This window comes from Silurus aristotelis (genome assembly GCF_946808225.1).
Source record: "Silurus aristotelis genome assembly, chromosome: 27".
Lineage (NCBI taxonomy): Eukaryota > Metazoa > Chordata > Actinopteri > Siluriformes > Siluridae > Silurus > Silurus aristotelis.
The window spans coordinates 7,533,103-7,545,355 of NC_139600.1; the positions used below are offsets into that span (position 1 = coordinate 7,533,103).

General features: G+C 40.8%; 2 protein-coding genes across 3 annotated transcripts in view; both read right to left on the reverse strand.

The window, feature by feature from the left end:
* Nucleotides 1-12,253, reverse strand: part of LOC310721180 (craniofacial development protein 2-like) — a 437,392-nt gene that overhangs the window by 257,479 nt on the left and 167,660 nt on the right. The window lies entirely within an intron of this gene.
* Nucleotides 1-12,253, reverse strand: part of fbxw7 (F-box and WD repeat domain containing 7) — a 145,779-nt gene that overhangs the window by 95,695 nt on the left and 37,831 nt on the right. The window contains exon 3 of the mRNA XM_083532538.1: nt 5,477-6,181. Within this exon, the coding sequence (XP_083388664.1) occupies nt 5,477-6,109 (633 nt within the window). The 5' untranslated portion in view covers nt 6,110-6,181. The remainder of the gene's footprint in view (nt 1-5,476; nt 6,182-12,253) is intronic.

Consider the following 12,253-nt stretch of genomic DNA (forward strand, 5'->3'; position numbering starts at 1 on the left):
TCAATACACCACACCTCAAACTCGACCGTTTTCAAAAAGGTTCGATTTAGAAGTCACTCGCTTGGACACGGATGTCAAAATGTACGACAGGCATCCACTCCGAGACGATGTTTACCGACAGCAGGACAAAAGGTACGTGTTTGAACTTCCTTTTTCACAAAATGCCATGAGTTTACTTCGAATTCCTACAATTACTGGCCTGGAAACCATTGCGCTCAACTGCCCTGCTTCATTCCAGCATGTTCTTTTGCATTACTTGAAGATTACTCTAAATAAAAATAAAAAAACACCAAAAACACAAACCAATACAAAAGCATTTGGACTTAAAGAGTGTGGGGGGGAGAAGCCCTGATGGCCAAAGTGCCACATGGCTCAGCTCAGGCTTAGTGGAACAAAGACATTTGGAAGCATGTTCATTTTTAGCGCTCCTGTGTTGAGCTCCGCTGTTAATCTCCCCACACTGAAGTATGCGCCTTATGTTCAGAACACAGATCTACGCCGCTAAGCAGTGCAAATGGAAAGAGAAGTAAAAAATGGCAGGGGTCTTGTTGCTTTAAAAACAAACAAATAAATTCACACACCTTCAGGGAACCAGAGATCCTGCTAATATTAAAGCTGTTTGAAATACAGGAAAGTGTTTGTTGTGGCAAGTTCACAGAACACATCATTTTAGCCGTTTGCTAGGATGCTAGTTTTGAGTACGCGTGTGTGTATGTATATATTGCTATAATGCAAGTTAGTCAATACTTTTTTTTTTTCCTAAAGATCCGTGAGCACAAATAGCTTTTGCGTAGCAATCGTATGCGAGCTGGGACATCGCTGTAAATAAAACAGGAACAAAACCTTTATAGTCTTCAATGAACAACGGCTAACAATCAGATCCAGACGTATGTATTGGATCCAAAATCGGACCAGAGTCTGAATTTGAGCATGAAGATCATTGGCAACAACAGCAAGACATGTCTATATGGTAAATCCTGAATACGGTTCTCCTTCCCTCACATCCAAAAACACACTTCTTTGGAGACGTTCTTCTCGAGCGAGTCCTGTGCAGCGCTGCAGGTGACTCCCATTTTTGGAGTGAGCAGGTAGAGGTCGACAGGATTCTACCGATAGCCGATTACATTAATAAATATAAACATATAATTAATAAATGCATGTGGCATCAGTGATTCACCTCTAGAGGTAGCACCTGTATTGTGTAATGATACCGGACCTTCTCAGACGCAACCCGGAAAAACTATCAAAATGAACATTATATAATCTGCAAAATCTATGAAACGTTTAAACTCTAGTAAGGGCTTTGCTCAAGGGCATCTTAATGGTGCTGGGATTTAAACTCATGACCTTCATGATCAGAAATTCAGCATCTTACCACCCTGGTATAATGCTAGTGTAGACTGCGTGCTGGTACACTGCATTACCATGTAACGCAACCGAGAAACTTTCTCAGATGTGTTTTGAAGGACAGATTCATTAAGGAGCTCAATCAGATATTAGTACAAACATCTGAAATCCAAGTTATTAGGACATTTGTGTGTGCTAAGTCATTCGCTGCCTCAAGGATATTACATCAGTATGTACACACACACACACACACACACACACACACAGCGTCCTTGTGGACTGCTGTGGGAGGAAAACGTGTTTAAAATTTCAGGTGAATATGAATCATTTATGCACACACTGCTTCAGAGAGAAATCTTTACACGGACGCACAAAGAGCTTGAAGTGTGCGTGTGTGTGTGTTCACACACTGCGTAAATCTGACATCCAAGTCGTCCTTCGGAGGTACAGGGAATAAAATCGGCTCGTCGTGTCGCTGAACGTAAGCCCGTTGACAAAACCTGCTCCCGTGTACATGATGGAGGGATTGGGATATGATCGACCCTGCTCTTCCGCGATCATCATATAACACACACACACACACACACACACACACACACACACCCCTAAATAAAGTACTCAAATACATAAATCAAAACTGTGTGTGTGCTGCTTTTAGTTATTTCATAAAACCCAAGGACATTTCTAAAGCAGGGGTGAATATAAGCATGGTCTCTCTCTCACACACACACACACACACACACACACACACACGGTAAGTCACACTTACACTGACATTAGATCAGCGCTTCTGTTTTTCTTTAACATTTTTCGATTCAGATATGTGATGAGATTCACGTCAGAGCCCTGTGTGTGTGTGTGTGTGCGTGTGCGCGTGAGTGTGTGTGAGTGAGAGAGAGGGCCCATGTTACAGCACAGATGGCAAACGGCTGATTAATGAATAATCCTGAGGCTGCTCTGGCACAGCTGCAGCGGACAGGTTTGCTTTGAAACACAGATCAGTTGTTTCTCACACACACACACACACACACACACACACACACACACACACACACACACACACACACACACACACACACACACACACACACACACACACACACACACACACACACACGAAAAATGTCATGGCTTCAAGCCATTCGCAGAACCGTGCAGTAAGGTTTTCTAATCCAATCGGTGAGAACGTAGAACATTTCTGCCCTCTAGCGTCTCACAGTGGAACTTCATAGAAACATCAGGGTTGTTTTTCGAACCGCACCAGACACTACACTGCTCTATAAAATGCTGAATAAGCACACCAACGTGGGGTAAAAATAAAATTAAATAAATAAATAAAATAAACTCCTTAAAGTGGGTATTTAATAAGCAAGCACAGTCTTGCTTATTATCTCTACTTGCATATGTGCAATACGTGAAATGAGACCCGACCAATCCCATTCTGTTTTGTTTTTTTATAAAAGTTTGAGATGAGCCACATGGTTTGGGACACAACTAATCCTTCTCTTTACTTTCTAGAACTTCTAAAACTATAACTACAAATGACAAGACCAAATCAAAAGAATTGACACCAGAGAAGGTATACACTTCTTTTTACATTACGTGGTTTGGGACGCAACCAATCCTGTGTTCTTTTCTTTTTTTTTCCTGTTTTTTTTTACACAATACAGATACTATTCACACTTGTACATACATTATGTAATAATCGATTGGAGACACTACAGATGTAAATATACAGAAGTGTATATAAATATATAAAATACTTTATATATCACTGCGGACAGACAGACAGACAGACAGACAGACAGACAGCACTAGGAACAGAATGTAACCGGAAGCCGCAAAGTCTCAGAAAGCTGATTCTAATGCTTATAATGCAGCCAGAGGCGTTCGAAACTGTGATTCACCTGCATCCTCCTGCTTATTTGCACTCTGCTGTATCCCCTTAGCAATAAAAGAATGGGAGTTGCATAGCAACCGTTTCCACGGCTACAATAAAATAAGGAAGTGCCGACGCAGAGAGATGGCGTTAACCAATGACTATTATAATGACTGCTTTTTAGTGCTACTTAGTGCTTGGGCTTTATTCGAGAATTTATCAAAAAGAAAGACACACACACACACACACACACACACACACACACACACACAAAAAGTGAATTTTTTTATGATTTGCTTGCATTTTTGTGCTTTATGCACATGCAGTAATTCATTAGCAGTACAGCATGAGGTGGCATTCTGCTGATCGTGAGCAGTGTTATTTGAGGACATCGGGGTATGCTTGTGTTTCGGGATCTAGCTATGTCATTATGATCTTAAAATGGGTTACTTTTCTTGCTGCCTGTTCGTGCACCGGACTATAAGTTGAGCTCACAATTTTTAGCACCAGTCTGACCAGTAACAGGCTGCAGAATAGGAGCAAGCAACAACAATAAAACTGAAATTAAATGAAAATACAGTAATTAACTCAATAATATACCTATTCCCTAAATCAGCTTTGTAGTTCCAATGCAAATAAAACCATAAAACACTGCATTAATGTGAGAACCACTAGGGGGAGACAAACTCCACAAAACAGACGAGCAGGTCTCTAGAGAATCCTCAATAACATTCACACAACGTGTGAGAAAAGCGAGAACTTCAAGCAATGTAAACCCTTTAATTACTACAGACAGCACAAACCACCGCTGCACATCCTCATACTGCATCTGATCAAACCTGAAGATAAACTTGGAGTTTGAGAGTTTAAAGGGACCATAACAGTTTGGGCCAATCTCATGTTAATCTTGATATCGTGAGCGGCCAAATTGGAAGGAAAGAAAACTAACAAAAACAAGGAACTCTGAAATGTATTACATTTGGCCCAGAAAAACTTAGTCATACGTCCAAATTTTTTTTTTTCCCCAACTTGTCCATGTTTAGCATTTTAACAGTTTAAAGAACTCAAACTGCATGAAAGATGAGAGCGAGGAGGAGCTTCTTCCCGCAGGACATTCGGTGTCCAAACCAGGAGACACCCAGCATCTAGTACCTGGACTTCCGTCTCTGTTTCACTTTTCCTTCACTGCACAATTATTTGACACTGCACTATGTATATGACACTCACAGCACTGTCACTTTATGTCACCTTATTACTGCACATAGACACTTTAAACAAAACAGAAAAAATCCCACTGGATCACTTTAATTTGTACTTCTGTCAATATCTGCCATACACATGCGTCCCTTTCTGGCAATTCGCACGTGTGTACATGTATGTATGTATGCATGCGCGTGCGCGCGTGCGTATGCATGCGTGCTTGCTTGCGTGCGTGTGTATATATATATATATATATATATATATATATATATATATATATATATTACACACACACACACACGCACACGCACACGCACACCCTAACTATTTTCATACTTTTAGTTATAATTTTAATATGCTTATACTTTATACTTATTTTTATTCTTATATTCTATTTTTCATGGTTACATGTTGGACAGTAAAAAAGCATTAAACTACATGTAGGATGAATGTGTATGTGACAAATAGAATTAGACCCCTAATATAACTACAAGCACTTAATGCGCAGCAAACACCTGAAAATGGCCTGGGCTCGTTTGCTCATGTAGCTTCTTTCTCAGACTGAAGAATTACTATGAAACGCCCAAAACCAAACTTATCTTAAAAAGTGTAAGCATGACCATCATCAAGGTTCAAAGTGTAAATGTTAATTTGAAAAAAAAATAAACGCTATGATAAAGGATGCTAATAAACAGTAACAGGTTGCCCACACAATCCAAAACAAAAGTGACCGCACATCAGTGGACAAGCGGCGACCGTTTTGTTTCTATAAAGTATGTTGCACTTCATTATGCTAATACTCAAGCTAATGACATTTTGGCCCCGCCCACTTGCTTCCTATTGGCTCATAAGACCAGAGTGCGACATCGAAGGTATGCCTAGATAAAGTCTTAAAAAGCACAGAGTAATAAACCTTGTGAACCTTTTTTTTTTTTTTTAGATTACCATAAGTTAAATAAATAATAAAAACAACACACATAATAGCTACTTATGCTAATAAAATAGAAGTGAACGTTTGCATGTCTACTTTGTTGGAATGAAGTCTCTTACCTGAGGATGCGTGTGCTTAGATGAAGATGAGCTTTGGTTCTGTCGTCCTGATTGGACGTCGGAGTTATCGTTCGGATCCGACGCTCCGGTTTTGACCGGAGAAGGGTGTAGTCCCGTCTCTCCTCCCTCGTCCTCCTCCGCTTCCTCGTCCTCCTCTCTCGCGCTGTCCTCTGACGCTTCAAACTCGTCGCTCTCCTGGTCCATCTCTTCCTCTTCCTCCCGCTCTCCGTCCTCTTCGTCTCCCGTCCGTACCAGTCCTTCTCCTCCTTCGTCATCGCCGTGGTTGTTGTTCTCCTCCTCTTCCTCGTCGTCGTTCCGCCGTCTCCGCCGCCGTCTCCGCTGCTCCTGCTCCCACAACCACTGCACGGCTTTCTCTCCTCCGTTCACTTCCTCTCTCCTGCCTTCTTCCGCTGCCTGGTTCCGGCTCACGGACTCCCTCCCCGAAGGCCAGGGTTCCTCTTCCGCTTCTTCCGCCTCTCCGGAACGCTCTCGCTCGTCTTCGTCCTCCTCCTCCTCCTCATCCTCCTCACCTCGATCTCTCCTCCGCTGCTGAGGTTCTCGCTCGTGGTTCATGAGTCCGGGCTCAGGTTCTGGCTCCGGCGCAGGTTCGGGAACCAGCAGGTCCTGGTTCATTTCCAAAAGCCAGCTTGCTACTTTCTGAACCTTCGCTAGGCTGCCTGAGGAGGACAACGACTTCCCGGCATTCTGGAAGAAGGGAACAAGGAAAAAGGAGGGGAGAGAAAAGAGAAGGACGAAAAAGACGAGCAAGGAGGAAAAACAAGAAGGATAATGGAAGACACAGTAAGAGCGAGGAACAACAAAAAAACACAAACAAAAGAGTATGTAAAAGTAGAAAAAAGAAAAGGAGACGTAATCAAAAACAGTAGAAAGAGAAAAGTGAAAGGAAAAAAATTAAGTGTAAGAAGAAAGGTTTAAAAAGAAAGACAGGGTGTGAAAAAGAAAGAAGGACAGCAACAAAAGAACGCAAGAGAAAAACAAGACACAGCCAGGGATGGAGGGAGGAAAAAGTTACAAAATAGAGATGGAAAAGGACAAAAAAAAGATTAAAAGAGAAATGAAGGTGGAAGAACAGCAAAATAAATGAAAAGAGTATAAAAAAAAAGTTTGAGAATTAGGAAAAATGGACAAAAAAGAAGAAATAAAGACGACAAGACAAACAGGAGGGATAGAAAAGAGGAGTAAAGGATGCAACATGTAAGGAAGACAATGTGTGAAAAAATGGGGGGGGGGGATAAAAAAAAGGGTAAGAAAAAAGATGGAGGGCCAGAGAGAGAGGGAAAAAAAAGAAACACATGGTTATTAGTTTCCTCTCTCAGTTTGTGTGTGTGTGTGTGTGTGTGTGTGTGTGTGTGTGTGTGTGTGTGTGTGGAAGGTAAAAAATTGTTCATGTTTTATTCATGCTCCCAAATAAAACAATGAACATCAGCATTAATGCAGCGAGAGACACGATATGAGCGTCTCGGATTATAAACTCCAGCGCGCTGAGATACACAACACAAATAACTGCATCAGAGAGAGAGAGAGAGAGAGAGAGAGAGAGAGAGAGAGAGAGAGAGAGAGAGAGAGAGAGAGAGAGAGAGAGAGAGAGAGAGAGAGAGAGAGAGAGAGAGAGAGGTGATACTAGCACTCGCACGTTTGATGATTCGCAATAAAATTCCGAAATACCCTGGAAAAGCCCGGAAAATACTCCTCAGAAACGACTATACACAAGAGTGTGATTACAATTCTTTTTATCTTCTTATACAAAGCGTGACCCAACTCATGATGGCATTGCCGTAACCATAGCAACAGCAATTTATTTTTAAATCCAAAATCGTATCTCTGATGATAAACGAACAAATCGTTTAAAAATTGTGTTGTTTTCCCCACCAATGCGTGTAGTTTTAATGAGTACAGACAAACTGTTTTTTCTTCTGCCAGTCAGCAGAGGGCGCTTCAACACTTATTACACTCCACTACATAAAGCACACTCGCTCCAGACACAGTGTGGATTATATTCGGTTTCCTGTGTCCAATATGTGAGACTAATAAATCATTCCTGACTCGTCGTTCCTCAGAACAGCACCTCTGAACTCGACCAAGGGAGAAAGAAAAACGCTTCGTCACTGTTTAGTTTGGTCTAGCGGTGGTGGCGTGACATTCACTGGGCGCCCTTAGAACATGACAAAATAACTTCGCCAAGATCATCTACCAACAGATGAGCAGCACTAAAGTATCGCAAACAACACTAATAAATAACAGCAGAACCACCCGCAGCAAAAACATCAGCATAGCCAACATCAACAGCACCTCCACCAGCCACAGCAGCATTACTACAGCATAGACTTCGTCAGCATCTTTACTAACAGCATCACCAACAATGTAACCAACCAACAGAAGCAGCAAAACAAACACAGCATGAACAACATGATGATCAAAAGCACCACCAAAACATCAGAATAACCAGCACCTTCACAACAATCAGAATCAGGTTTATTGGCCAAGTGTGTTGACGCACACAAGGAATTTGGTTCCAGCTGTTAGTGACTCTCAAAAGTACAGACATAAATTAAACCTATACATGACAAAACAGACAAGACAAGAACAGGGGTTCAACAATGAACCCCATCAAACAGTCCCAACCACCACCAGCAAAACAGGACCACCATTAACCCATCAACAACAAAAACAGGACAACCAGCACTACCAGAAACACTACCAAAAAAAAATAATAAAAAAAAAACAGGACCACCACCAGTTTCAGGAAAACACCACCTACAGCAAGACCTCCACCATCACAGAAACACCACCAAAAACAGAACTACCACAATCAGAAAAAACAGCACTACAAACAGAACCAACACCATGAGGGAAAACACCACAAAAAGCAGGACATCCACAATCAGGAACACACCACCAAAAACAGAGCCACCATTACCACCATCAGGAACAGGACTACCACCAGCACCATCAGGAAAACACCACAAGCATAAAAACACCACCAAAACAAGACCACTAGCAATAAAACCAACATCGCCACCACATGAACGACACCCAGCACCAACATCTTCAGGAGGACCATCAACAACACATCAGCAGTGACCAGCGTTCAGATCCCAAATCACACAGAGTACAATAATTACAGCAACAAATTCACCCGCTTTAATAAACAGAGCACAGAGAACATACTGAAACACCCCCCCCCCCCGACACTGACACCACGTGCTGTTTATTTGCTTTATTGTTTTATTTATTTTGAATGTGACTGTTTTTACTTATTCGGAGTGTTTCCGCATGTCTTATCTTCCTTTTTATTTATTAAAATAATCAATATGTTTAAATATATTTCATTTCGCACATTTTCATGATTCAGTACTGATTTTCTTTTATCACCGTAATAAAGTTCAGTACTCTTTTACATGGAGTGTTTGGTTTCTGTCTTTTTTTCTGTCCATGTGAAAAAAAATCCAAGCTAGCTATCTGTAAGATCTACTTTCGGGCGACCTCTTGTTATCAACAGACTTCTTTTTTGTTAGAGTCTTAATTAATCTAGTATTAGGAGGCATAATAAATACTTTCATTATGTATCATAATAAAATATTCACTTCACTCTGGCCCATGTAAATTGTTAGAGACTGATGAACCAATGAACGGATGGACTACAGTCAACAAACTTGGTATAAAAACACAGTCCAGAAAAACACTTGGGAAATAAATCTGAGAAAGTAAGCTGGCATGTGGTCACTATGGTAACGTAACATGACGTTTGATTTCAGGCAGTAAATGATGAAACTATCAGCATGTGGGTAGACGACACTACCTTCATAACACTTTCCCGAGGACGCAAGAACATTGCGCTACACTGATGGAGCGACTCAGGCCAAACCTCCAGGCTCCATCAGACTACGTTTATGAAAAACAAGGTTCCCGAAGGTGTCCGGCGGAACACAAGCCCCCCCCACCACCACCACCCCACCATTCTATCTGATAACTGAAAGGGGATCTCTGCAGAAGGGTGTTTGGATGATGTGTTGAAGCAGGTCAGAATCTTAAACAGTCCTCCTGGGCTCTGGCATCAACAGAAAGCCTCTCAGAAGTGTAATTGTGGCCACAGGTAAAACATTGACTTCATTAGCATGCGTTGGTGGAGCGGACGTTGAAACCAGGCCCGATTTTTAAACGGGTTCTCCTGCAAATATGATTCAAATCTGCTCTAAAAAAAGAATTGCAAATGCAAGCAATGTCTGATGCATCTTCTGACCCAGCTGGGAAAACCAATTTTTATGTAGTCCAACAATTTTGCTCGCCCTACTGGCGCAAAACAAAAGCGTCCGGTCCATTTCATGACCTTCAGAAATGAACAAAACACAGAATCCAAATAGACCTTTTAAGGTCTGCTGCTAATAATAGAACGTAGAAACAAGCCGAGCTCGGACAACCCAATGACTAAAAGCTTTAGACTCTTAGTGAAAGGGGATTTGTTGATGAACATGCTTCGTTAGCATCAAGCCCTTTAACAATACGGACGAGGGACGTGTCTTTTGGACATCTGTATAGCGTGACGGTGAACATATCGAAGGCAGACGCAGCTGTTCGTGTTAAATGCTGTGAAACCCTCGTCTGGGTCCGGTGCTGGCCAAAAAGCACAAACATCATCCTTCACAAGCTTAGACTCCTCCCAGAGCAGCTGGTCCACAGTACAAGCTGAACGATCACAAGACTTTTACCAAACCAAGTAAGAATTGTGCAATCAGATGATGGAGGAGTTAAACAACACCGAGATGGTACAAGAGGATAATTGTGTTCAGTAACCATGACGACTATGGGTAGGTTCCATGTTTAGTTTAGGAAGGTAGCCATTGCATAATAATCATTTCAAAGAGAAAAGAAAACAAGCAAAAACAACAAAACAGAAAATAAAAACATGAAGGATCAAACTAGACAAGAACAGAAAAAGAATTAAGGAAATGGGAAAAGAAAATAAATGCAAAGAAAATATCAGTGATGGACAGTAATGAAGTGAATAATTCGTTACTGTACTTAAATAGCTTTTTCACGCTTTACTTTTTCACTTTTTCACTTTACTGAAGTATTTTCATTTGCGGAGACTTTTACTTTAACTTCACTATGTTTTAAAGTCGTACTTTTTACTCAACTACATTTTCAAAAATCAGTCGTTCCTTTTTATTTGAGCGGATTAAAAGTAAAAACTTGAACTGGTCAAACACACAGCAATCCACCAATCAGGGTCGAGCGTGCGCTCTGTTTTAAACTTGTTCTGATTGCTGCTTGGTATCTGCTGATCACCAACATACAGTTCAGCATGAATTCAACAACAAGCAGAACATTAAGAGAGGAATAAATGGAGGATGAAACTCGAGTCGAATTCGCCACCACACCCGTGTCCTTATTTGTGTGATTTTTTTTGAAGTAGTTGAAAAGAAGGTTTTGGGCTCATGATAATTCTAATAGATATCAATCAGTGTTTGACTCATTAATATCCTTCTATTAATAGATTGTTGTGTTAAGAGTAACAGTCTTTTCACATAAACTGAGTGGATTAAGAAAAGAGTCTTGTGACAAAAATTATAATAGGAACATTACAGCCATAATAAATCATAGTACTTTGGATACTTGAGTTCAATTGAAGGCAAATACTTTTTTACTTTTACTGGAGTCATATTTTACTACATGTTTTGTGTACTTCATCCACCACTGGAAAATAAATCTGAAATCATAAATAAATTTAAAAAAAATAATAATAAAAAAAAGAAAAACCTGAATACAAAAATCTAAAAAAAGAACCCAAAATAAGTAAAAAAAGAATGTTCTTTTTTTTTAAGAAAAATAAATTAAGAAATTAAATAAAGAAAAATGGGGGGGGGGGGGGGGGGTACTGTACTAAGAGCTGTACTGTAAGAGCTCTTTTCATTGTGTTCCTAAGATAAACTGCAGTGAAAGAGAGAAACAGCAGAGATTAAGCACAAAGCAAAACAGCGAAGTCATTAAAGGGCCATGCAACTTACTGCAATTACACAAAACTTTTACAAACACGATTTTCACTTTATGTAGAAAAAAAATTATGTTCCCATGAGGCTGATCTAAGTATCTTAGGATTGTAGAGCTCAGAATGTTCCTCTGGTCATGGGACACAAGTCACTGTAGTGTCTCTATACTGTCTCTGTACTGTCTTTAATGTCTGTAAAGTCTCTGTACTTTTTCTTTAGTGTCTGTAGAGTCTCTGTAGGGTCCCCATAGTGTCTCTGTAGGGGCTTGGTAGAGTACATAGAATCTCTGTAAAGTAAGTAGGGTCTCTGTATAGTTTCCCTGTATAGTCTCTGTAGTGTCCCTGTAGAGTCTGTAGAGCCCAGTGTCTCTGCAGTGGCCCTGTAGGGTCTCTGTAAAGTAAGTAGGGTCTCTGTATAGTTTCCCTGTATAGTCCCTGTAGAGTCCGTAGTGTCTCTGTAGAGTCCGTAGAGTCCATAGGGACTCGGTAGAGTCAGCTGTAGAGTCCGTAGGGACTCGGTAGAGTACGTAGTGTCTCTGTAGAGTCCGGAGGGTCTGTCGAGTTTCTGTGGAGTCTTTTAGAATCTGTAAAGTCTCTGTAGGGTCTGTAGAGTGTAAATTGTCTTGATAGTTGCTAAAGCTGAATGATGCAAACTGGGTAAATATTTCCTGAACATTACACAGTTTACCAACGAGAAAATCTCCAGCAATAAAGAGGACTCTCAAAAACAAACTGCTGAAGAAATGATACTACAAAAAGCATTACTGATT